The 11,737-nt window shown below is 41.5% G+C and overlaps 1 protein-coding gene across 1 annotated transcript in view; it reads right to left on the bottom strand.

Annotated features, from left to right (window-relative positions):
* tmtopsb (teleost multiple tissue opsin b) overlaps window positions 1–11,737 on the bottom strand; it is a 56,225-nt gene that overhangs the window by 30,725 nt on the left and 13,763 nt on the right. Inside the window, exon 2 of the mRNA XM_050056626.1 lies at window positions 7,693–8,021. Within this exon, the coding sequence (XP_049912583.1) occupies window positions 7,693–8,021 (329 nt within the window). The remainder of the gene's footprint in view (window positions 1–7,692; window positions 8,022–11,737) is intronic.

Genomic DNA, 11,737 nt, shown 5'->3' with positions numbered 1-11,737 from the left:
TTTAACAGATGACGTCCTGATGTTAGCTTTGCTGCTGCTGCAGCCACTGATGCTTTCTAGACATCGTGATTTCCCAAAACTGAATAAATACTACACATCGCAACACAAAACTGCTTTGCTAGCTCAATCATGTTGTAACTAAGACATCCGCTGGAAAAAAATATTTTTTTCACGGACCGTTTAAAAGTTACTGAGTCATTACAGACACTGCTAACGATGCTAAGAGCTAACGGTTGTTAGCTTAGCTTAGGTTGTTAGTCCCTCCGAAAGGACACTAACAACTCAAAGTACACGTCAAATAAAATTTCTCCAAACATGTTTCTTGTTATTTTAGGTAGTTATTATCACACTAATGTATGTTCAAGTGTTCATTTCCCCCGATAAGTTGGTTTTAATTAGTTATTTGATTCTATAAACACAGTCTGACCATCTCGAGCTTTCATTTTGGTACTTCAAAGTTCTGTGCTTGTTGGACCCGTCCACTTCCTTTCCCACTCACCCTAAGTAGACTCTCACTCTTTTTATACGAGGTCTGTTGCTCTGAATGTCTAATAATGATGGGGATGGGTTTACGTTAGAGTTAGTTGAAGCCTGGTGTTTCTTGTACAGACACTAAAGGGTGCATTGTGTGTCCATATCTGATGCAGAGAGCCACTTGTTGAGGTCCGCAGCCTCACCAGCGTTGAACTCGGGGAATAATCTGACGGAGGCAATAATAATCTTTAGCCTGTACGGCATATTTATTGAAGACCTCACATTTTCTTCAGTCACGGAGGGAATGAACTCCAACCTCTGACAGAACATTACTGGGCATGGCCTAAACAAAAAATGTAATGACGCAGCATACTTGTAGACTTGCGCCTCACTGTGGTGAACACAAAATACTGCCCCTCAGTAAACAGCAGTCACACAACAGTCACATAGCAAATTGAGTACACAATACAAAAGAATGCCTCTTAACACCACTGCCCAAGCAGCACTATTTGACACTTTGGAAGCCAGACCAGGCTGGCCAAACAGTGGTATGTGGGTAATAAGCTGGAATGTTTCTGATGTCACTGACTGACAGTAACTGGATCCAGAGCGAAACCTTTTACACCCCAAAAATGTTGCCAAATTGGGCAGCTTTAGGATGGATTACATGGGTAAAAATAGGCTTGAGTAGGGTAGCAAAATGTTCTCCTGCATTGTCATAATGCACATATATGTCTTATTTTTCAGTATTGATATTCTTTTCTGGTAATGATGTTTTTGAACCAAACTGGCAACACTGAAGAACCTAGAAGGCCACTTGACCAGCTGGTGGTCAACCACCAGGGGTACGCCCGCTGGCTTCTAAGCCGTCAGACCAGCTTGTAGTAATGATGTTCAAAACCTAAAAATATCAGGTCATCGTCTATCAGCAGGCCTCAGGCACCTTTTGACGCTGACACCGCCATGTTTGCCAGGCAACTGTGGTGCACAGAGATTTAGAGAGCTGGAGCAGGCAGGTGTCAGATCTGTGCAGAGCACCTGAACAAATCACATATTTGACACATCACTGACAGTAACATTAAAAACAGAAGAGCCAGTCAGTGGTTTCTGTGACATGAGAAATACTTTCAGAATACTTAAGTCTAAAAATACAGAAATGGCCAAAATACACAGAGCTAGTGCCATACCCCCCGGTGGAAAAGTTATGCTGCAACTTTGGTATTAGGGGAATTTATATCAGTAATCAGGGTTCATGGACATTAGAAATGATGCACGGAGGCACAGGAAAGGGTCTGTAAAACAAGACTAAGAGTCTACAGCTTTAGCAGATCTGTGAGGCTGTGCTCTTTTTTAATTTGGTACTAGGGCACTGCAAAGCTTTGAGTTAAGCGCTCTGCATGCTGACATGTTCCCAATGACAAAGCAAACTGATGCTGATGTTACGCAGGTATAATGTTTACCATCTTAAACTAATCTGAGCATGCTAGCATTTGCTATTTAGAAAAAATGACAAAATACAGCTAAATCTGATGGGAATGTCGTAAGTTGTGCAGGCATTAAGTCACAAACGTGGCAGTCCATCCAACAGTTGTTGAGACATTTAACTGAAAAGCACAAATGTCAATGTCATAGTGGTGCTAGATAAAAAGTCACAGAATCAGTTAAGTCAGCAGGATTAATCTTTTAGAAATCATGAATGACTGCACCAAATTTCATACCAATCTATTGTGTAGATGTTGAGTTATTTCTAGGATCACTGAAAACCATAACCTGCTGGTGGCACCGGATATTAAGTCAAGGAATGACCAATGTCAGAGGGATTCATCCTCTGGGAACCATGATCGTCTATAAAATTGCGAATTAAATTTCATTGCAATCCATCAAACAGACATTTCAGTCTGGACCAAAGTGGTAGACTGACCAAAGTTGCCTGGTATGGCAAGACTTTGGCTAAAAATGATAAATACAGTTGTATTTTTACAACTAATTGATGCTTTATCTTAATGCACCATTTAATGTTAATACAATAATAACAGGTAACAAGATTGGGTGGGAAAAGCTACAGCTGTAAAAACCATTCCTGTAATCCTCTGTTACAGTCTTCCAGTGAGCCAATGTTTGCAATACTAAGGAAATTTTATCCCATTTTATACTTTGTATTAAATTATGTTGCTATTATTTCATATAAATGCACATTAAATGTGACGCTACTCCTGAGAGAAAGAAAGAAAGAAAGAAAGAAAGACAGAAAAAGATCAGTGTGCTTGCAGGCATCGCAGGAACCCACAAAAGCATGGCACATGAACCAGCAAATGGTGTGGCAAATTAAATGCTTGTGCAAACAGCATCAACACACTGACACCCGGGGCTCACGGAGACGAACAGAGTGCGGTTCATGGCTGCGAACAAACACATTTAACCATCCCACACAAAGTTAGGACAGGCCGTATGACGCACAACCAAACACTGAGGCAAGTGTAATTCAAAGACACACTCTGTTTGCATGGAGCTGCCTAATAAATTATATAAAAGAAATTATTTATTGTCAGAATTAAGGCAAAAGCGAGCACTGTACTTTCAAAAGGACCAACACAGAGAGGTTTTTGTAACTTCTACCTCCCATGGTCATGTTTTTTGTTTTGTCTTGTTTTGGGTTGTTTTTTTTTGCCAAAAAATCATTTTAAGTTATTGAGTTTGAAATTATGATCAACTTTCAAACCCACTGTGTATAATTTGTGTGTAATTGTAGAATATCAACTCCTCCTCAGCTCATTAAAACCCCCACATTACAAGCTACAATATGAATGCTCTTGGTATCACGTGGTTGCTACATCACTGGTACACCACACACACACATGTGCACAGACACAGCTAAATGAAGAGTTTCTGTCTCTTGTGATTAGCTGACAGTGGGTGTGAAGGTCTGCAGCCTTGAGGTTTAATGAGGCCCCTCAGCAGAGTGTAATGAAGACAGTCAACTGTAATCCTGTCATTAACACCAGTCTGTAGACAATCCCTCCCATTGCCTAACTACTGTGCAGCTGTCCAGCTTAACTTTTCACCCACCAGATGGTACAGCTTGTTACTTTCCTCTAAGCTACTCTCACCTAGTTGGCTAAACTTTGTTTCACTTTAACTTCAACTCAACCAAAGCAGCACTTCACAGTCAGATACAGGGCTGACCATTTATAGATTTGGCAGAAAAGGCTCTGCTCTGAACTCACTGTAAAAAAAGAAAAAGAAAAAAATCCCCCTCAAACACATAACCTTTAGATCTTAGTGACGTCAACAAAAGTTCGACAAATAAGACAGAGGTTGGGATGATGGTTGTTGCAGCAGCAAATGCTGGCATGATGATATCTGCATATGTAAAGGTACAGTCGCGTTATATTTTCAGCCTATCAGTATTCCCATTCATTTCCTGTGAAGCACAAAAAAGGGCCTAAATCAGGCATGTGTTTTCTGTTTCACTGCAGTCTCTGACTGGCTGTGACATGTCAGAGTTTATCTCTTCCCAGCCTGAGCCAATATAAACCCAGATGCACTGTGTTCAGAAATGGAGAAGTTATTATTCTTGCCTGTTTTATGACTATATTTACCCCATTATCACACTGCTAGACTAGAAAATGTAGCATTGCTCTGCACACTGTATAAACTGTAGTTAATGCAGACATCATCTCCTTTTTCGAGGCAGTTTAATCAAACTGAAATATGAGACTTTGAAAACAATTTGAAAACACTTTCCAATTACTTAAGTCTGACTCCCTCTCACATCTAAAGACAATGTGAGTTTTCAGTCACACACTATAAGACTATAAGCCTGGGGATCTTACGGGGTCTCTATTTGCAAGACTACAACTAGATTCCTTTTGAGATCATTTCCCTTTTTGGAAAATATTATGCCAAATCCCTTCAAGAAATATGACATATCAACAATTCCTTACATGTCTGCAGAAACACATAGTCTGGAAAAACAAGATAAAAGACGTCATATGTGAACAGTATTCTTGTCAGTTCTGCATCAATATAATCTAAGAAAGATCAACTGTATCTGTGTGTAAACTTTACATTTTGGATTTTGCATCTCAACTTGCTGCCAGCCTCTGTTGGTTAATTGCACTATTTTAGTGGAAGGAGACCGTGGGATGGGAGGCAAATCATTTCAAAACCTTCCCACAAACATAACTGAACAACTTATCCACTTTACTTGCCTTAATGACGTATCAGTTAACCGTTTACACTTGGTACAGAATGCGGCAGCATGCCTCCTCACAAACACTCGACGTAAGGAACATATCAGCCCAGTCCAGGCTGAATTACACGGACTCCCCATTCAGTGCAGAATGCAATCTAAGGTTCTATTGATTACTTTCAAGTCTCTACATGGTCTGGCTCTACCTTACATTTCAGAACTCCTAACCCCCTATTCTGCTCCAAGATCCCTCAGATCAGAGAACCAAATCTGTTGTTTAAAGTACCACGGCCCAGGCTTAAAACTTATGATAATATTAGACTTGTTTGATTTTATCAGAACGTCAAGGTGAGTAGGAGAATGACTTAAGACAGCTTGGACTGACTTTAGCAACTGTAGCAAAACTCTGAAACTTTGAAAGTCATCAAGGCTGGCATAAACGATGAGAAGGTCAGGTTATGTTAACTGTACACGTACATGTACATGACTGGGTGTACTCTTCATCTGGTAGCCAAGCACCTTATTAATGAGCCACTGAGGGTGTAGCTTGAGTGAAGCAACTAATGTCAATCAGCTAATGCAAGTGCTCTGCCTGGACTAACACAATGCCCCAAAACATGGCCTGGTTAGCTCTTTGTAAACAGTGGTGGAAAGAAATTGTGAGCCAAGGTTGCATTTCAAATTAGGCTTGAAATCAAAGTCCAAAAAGAACAGAAAAAAAGAGGGGTTACTTGTCCAAATCAACCAGGATGCCCGTATAATTAATCAGTTTCTGTTGGTGTGAGTCCATCCAGCTTTTTCTGTGTGCATTTTTAATTTGCCCATAAAAAAGGGTTTGGTGCAAACACCAGAAAATAAATTTTAAAAAGTTGAAATAATGCAGGAAAGTTCAACAAACACCTCAAATCTCTGTGGACAGGAGACTGTACCTCAAATTGATATATGAAACAAACATAAATTAAATATTTCTTTCATGTTTTCCACACTACTCTCCATGTTTGATGGGCACTCCTTCAATTAAGACATCTCATTGTACCCTCATCTTCTGTTCTTAATTTATTAATCAGTTAAAGAGAAATAGAAAGAGAGAATTCAACCCTGAACTAAAACATATATATTTCTAAGACAGCGCGTGCACTAACACACAAACTGCGTCTTAATTTGTAATGCGCAGTTCTCCTAAACTTTTCTCCCTCCATCCTTGATGTTTGCGTAATGCAAGTGCCACCATTTAAGTTTTTAAATTGCAGCTTTCATAAGCAGAGTGTGATTGCAAGAATATACTACAGCAGCCATTACACTTTAAGCAGTTAAATCAGGACACAAATGATGTTGGTCATCCAGAAACTGGATCATGTCTCAACCTTTCTTGTGTCTGCTGTTCTTGCAGCAAGGTTTAAATTACATTCGGCAAATAAGCTTCAGACACTAAAACAGTAAAATGTCACAGTGGGATCTCTGGGAGTCAGCAGCAGTGTGAAGCAGACGTCAAAAGAATAAATTGGTGTTGGCAGCTTTAATAGTAGACTTTGTCCAGATGTCAAACCTGATTGGAGATTGTTAAGATTAGCTAATGCATGACTACAATGCTCTTGTCAACTCTGCAGCCCCCGATCGACCATTAAAACTTTGCTGGAGGCTTGCTGATAGAGGAGTGGATCAGTTTATTTAAAGCACTTTTGAACACACTTTCCCCACTTAAATTCACCATGTAGCGCTTTTACCGGCTTTTCAGTTGATTTGGCTGTTTTTAGGCGATTAAATGGCTGTTATCAATGGCAATAAGTGTCTTTGATATGAGTTAGCAGGGGCCAGCCGCATCTACTATTAGGTTAAAAAGGCCATTATCAGGCCATGAAATGAAATGAAACTTTCTGCCAGAAAGCGTTTTCATGGGACTTTCTTCCATGTTCTAGATAGTCTGCATACTGGGTGATAGTCTGCATGTAGGTAGGGAGGGAGGTAGGGGTGGCTGGATACAAGACAGGACTTGGTGAAACCAGTATTTATGCCCAACCATTTTCTTTTTATAAACTTACCCATGTCATTTTGGCACCTAAACCTAAGAAAAAGTGAATGTGAAACCACACAGGCTGTTGTTACACACTGTTTGTACATTTTCCTATGAGAAGTAATGCCAGTGGTGAGCCAGTGATTCATACATATCCCAAGTATCTTGGAAAGCTTCAATCATGTGACCAAGGCGCAGACAGCATAGACTGTAAAAAATAATGGACAGCCTGTCACTTTAAGCGCCCCGCCCTTACTCAAGCATGACTTCAAGTGATGTAAAAATTCCCCCCTGTACAGTTGTCATTAAAGGGGGAAATTAGGTAACTTATTACCAGGTAGTCTATGGGGATTGACTGGCATCTGGAGCCAGCCTCAAATGGCCATTTAAAGAACTGCAGTTTTTGGCATTTCATATTAGCATAATTTTTCTGCCTCAGAGATTGCCGCCTCGCTGACAGTAGTAAAGAAACAAGGCGGTCCCGAGAAGCAGGTTGATGCAGTGGATGGGTCACAAAACACAGGACTTTTCCCCAAGACTTTCCCAGGGCAGACTGGTGTTCAGCACTGTGTGAACTTTGAGTTGTTTTAAAATACGTCATCATGATGTTTCTTTTCCTAAACCTAGCCACAGTAACTTTACTTGCTTAAACTGGACGTCTGTAACTTTACGTTAATTTCTTAACTTTACAATAAGGACTTAATGTCATTTGTGGGACATTAATTTGTAGGATCTCATATGTATCATTGTATGAGGATACGTTGAGGCAAAATGGCCTTTAAATGAGCTGATAACAACGTTCTGAACCTACTGGTCGGTGTAGCAGGCCCCTGACCCATGATCCTTATATCCACAGATAAAGGCCATTTAATGGGCTGATAATATTCCAATCCAGTGCACTCGCAGACACTCCCTCTGAGTTTTGGACAGAGTCAGCATATGTTTTTACCAAAGGATAATTATCTCACTTTGGAACAAACTCTCTAATATAACATTTACATTTGCAGAATCGCACCTGTCTGATGGCGTGCAGCAGCTTGCCGTAGGAGTAGAGGATGACACTAAACGGCAGGACCAAGCAGAAGGTAAACAGGCAGACGATGTAGGAGATATTGTTTGGTGTCTGGGTGCTCCAGTCCACTGAACAGGTGGTGCCGGGACCCTCGGGCCCGTATCTGCTCCAGCCCAGTAGTGGAGGTACAGTCCAAACTACAGAGTAGAGCCAGGAGAAGCAGATCCCTCCCAGCGCCGGGCGGAAGTCTCTGCCGTCAGCTATAGTGGGCTTCATCATGGTGCAGTAACGTTCATAGGACAGGACGGCCAGGGAGATCAGGGAGACAATGCCTGAGGAAGGGGAAGCGCAGAACAAGTAGTAAGAAGGTGTGTAGCAAAATACTGTGGCATAAATGTGGCCCGACACCTGGAGGAGCTGAAAAATGGAGCACAGTCTCAAGTACATGTTATCAGTATTTGACCTTCTTCTTTCTTATCTGCAGATTGTTTCCTTTGGGAAATGGTTAATCCTTTGGTCCGTAAAACACCACAAAACAATAAAAAATATTGCCATGACAATTTCTTATAGCTTAAGGATGTGTAATCAAATGCCTTGTTTGTCCGTATGACAGCTGAAACTCAAAAGAGAATCAATTATAATGTGAGACAAAAAAAGCAGCAAATCTCACAATTCATTTGCCAATTTTACTTAAAAATGACTTAAATGATTAATCGATTATCAAATATAGTTGCCAGTTATTTTTCTGTTGTAGCCCTGATGAAATATGGAACTTTAAATTTAAGATAAAATAAATGATTTTCTATGTTCGTGGTTTATTTTCCGTCAAACATTGTAAAAGTATTGGGTGGATCAAACCATGAGCCCTGTATCGTGACTTTACCCAGATTGTGAGCTAAATGCATCATCACAGTCCATCCTCCACAGTCAGTGGCTTTAATCTGTCCACACTAAATACAAACATGCACAGAAACACAGATTTAGTAAATTGGTGCTGAAGTGATGAAGTCTTAAATCAGAGCTAATCAGCACCTATAGCCTAAAGTGCCGGTCCACAAGCACTTTACTTCCATTTCGTTGAGTCTCCCAGAACAGAGACTTTGATTACAGACAATCACAGCATCTCTGTGCATAATGAAGGCTTTTGATTGGCTGACACCGTGCATGTTTGGTGCGGACCGTAGGCTGGGGTTGTGGGTGCACAATGTGTTGAGAGCAACAACAAGAGTGAGAGTCTTGAAAATAATGGGAATTATTTTCTGTTTGTGTGTGTGTGTGTGTGTGTGTGTGCGCAGGTGGATGAAGAGGCAGTAAGAGCTCTCTGGATTCATTACTGACGCTCTCTGGTTAGATAAAGCACGTGGACTCCACAACTCTGCCCTTGTCGGTCAAACAGACACTTCATTAACATGACATGTTTCAATAGTAAATGTGGAGGAAAAAATATGACATACATGAATGTCCTTAGGTGTAAAATATTTTCATAATTGAAGATCATTATTCTGTTTGAATAAGTTTTAACGATGGACTGTTGACTACCTGCAATTTTTATCTCACCACTAGGAGTCCCCAAAGACAGAAAATGTTGCAATCGTAAATATCAGAGTTTTAAAAGAGCAGTGTGTAGGATTTAGTGGCATCTAGTGGTGAGGATTGCATATTGCAACCAATTGAAACCTCTCCTGTGTGCCAAGCACTCCTGGTTAGAATTCCTTCAGTGTTTGTTGTTCAGGAGGTTTTTAACGGGAGCTGAATAATCAGCAGAGGTTGCTTTGTCTCCAAAACAAACAGACTTAGTGATTTGAACCGGTAAATACACCGAATAAAGCAGTTAACTACTAATACAGTAGCTGACACGAAAATACGATTGGCCCTATCTAGAGTCAGTTTTTGGTTTGTCTCTTCTGGGCTACTGTAGAAACATAGCCGTGCAACAGTGGCCTCGTAGAGGACCCGCGCCCTATGTAGATACAAACTGCTCATTCTAAGGTAATCAAAACAAAACTATTCTTATTTCAGGTGATTATACACTAAAGAAAACAAACTTATTCTATTCTATTCTATATCTGCCAATATATCCCTCTAAATCCTACACACTGGACCTTTAGGACATGAATGAAAACAATCTCTGACAAGGGGTCACAAATTGCTTGTCTATGACTGTGACAAGCCAAAAAGGTTGGGGAATCGGTGGGCTAAATCAAGAATAATGCGCTCACTGATTCCCCAAAGAATTAAAAGAAATGAATAGGCTAACCCTGGAGAAGCCCTGATTTGGGGGCTGGGTGATGTGGCCTTTAAATAACATTGCAATATTTTTAGGCTATCACGATGCACAATATATACACCGATCAGCCAAAACATTAAAACCATTGGTGTGTGAAGTGAATAACATTGATTGTCTTGTTACAGTGCAATGTTTTGCGGGGAAACCTTGGGTCCTGGCATTCATGTAAATGCTACCTGAATGCTACCCACCTGAACACCGTTGCAGACAAAATAAACCCCCTCATGCCAACGGCACATATCAATGGCAGTGGCCCCCCAGCAGGACAATGCACCATGTCACATCACAAAAACTGCTCAGGCATGACCGGAGGAACGGGACAAAGAGCTCAAGGCGTCGACCTGACCTCCAAATACCCCAGATCCCAACCTGAACCACTGAGGGACGTGCTGGTACCCCAGAGGTACCCCCAATCCATGGTGGGTCCTCCTTGGACCGGACTTGGCTCTGACCTGTTAAGGCATGAACACAGGACCTCTGGAGGGTGTCCCTTGGTGTCTGGCACCAGGGCGTTGGCTTCACATCTTTTGAGTCCTGTGGGTTGTGAGGTAGGGTACCAGCATGTCCCACAGATGTTTGACAGATGGGGATCAGGGGAATTCGGAGGCCAGGTTGATGCCTTGAGCTTTTTGTTACATTCCTCTGAACACTCTTGAGCAGGTTTTGTGGTGTGGCATGGCGCATTGTCCTGCTGGGGGGCCAATGCTACTGGGGAGTGCCGCTGCCATAATGGGGGGTGTCTGGTCTACAATGGTGTTTGGGTGGGTGGGTGGGTGTTTGGAGCATGTTTGGTGGTATCCACTCGAATGTCAGAACCCAAGATTTCCCAGCAGAACACTGCATTGTAACAAGATGATCAATGTTGTTCACTTTACCTGTCAGTGGTTTAAATATTTTGGCTGATCAGTGTATCTGCATATTTTGAAATCTCCACTAAACTATTATAGACCTGGGGCGTTGGTGGCTTAGTGGATAGAGCAGGTGCCCCATGTACAAGCGGCCCGGGCTCGAGTCCGGCCAGTGGACTATTATAAAAAAACTATTATAGACTACCAAACTACCAAATAAAGTTACACAAATGTTTTTAGCAGTTAGCGGAAAGTTAAAGTGTTACAGCCATGCCCGTAATCATAAGGATTTATTCACTGTGAGCAGGAAACAAACTAAAGACCTTTGCACACTTAGTCCGTTTTTTTCGACCAAACTTGTCTCGGATCTAAAAATAAAAATGACTACATGTTGTGTCAATCACGATTGCACACTGTGTCCTTAACTTTTGTCCGTCATTAAAATTTCCCGAACAGGTTCAATTTGCTGCATTTTTCGCACCTGTCAGAAGCCTTTAGAGACGTTTGACCAAGAATCAGTGAAGAAAACGTAGCAGCAGGACACAGCCGTAAGAAGAGAGAGGAAAGGGGAGCAGAGAACCATTTCATAATTCAGATAGCTACTTTAAATAGGTCAGATAGTAATAGTCAGATGAATGATGATGGCGAGGACAAGGATGTGGACCGTACCACAGAATGTGGAGATTGAGAGGGAGGACAGCTCTGCCCCTTCATGAAGTTGCAGCAAAGAGCATGGATACCAAGAGGCGAAGCTCCGTTGAATTTTTGCCAACAGCCACTAGGGGCGCTGCCACCATTTTGGACTGTTGAGCTTGGACTGTTGCGCCCAGACAACATGCAAGATGTCAAGGAGAGAGGAGAAAAAAAGTAAAAGAAAACAGTGTAGTGCAATTAACTGCAACAACTATCAGTG

Source organism: Epinephelus moara, chromosome 11 (assembly GCF_006386435.1).
Source record: "Epinephelus moara isolate mb chromosome 11, YSFRI_EMoa_1.0, whole genome shotgun sequence".
Classification (NCBI taxonomy): Eukaryota; Metazoa; Chordata; class Actinopteri; order Perciformes; family Serranidae; genus Epinephelus; species Epinephelus moara.
The sequence above is the reverse complement of the archived record's forward strand: the minus strand, read 5'-3'. Positions and strand labels throughout refer to the sequence as shown.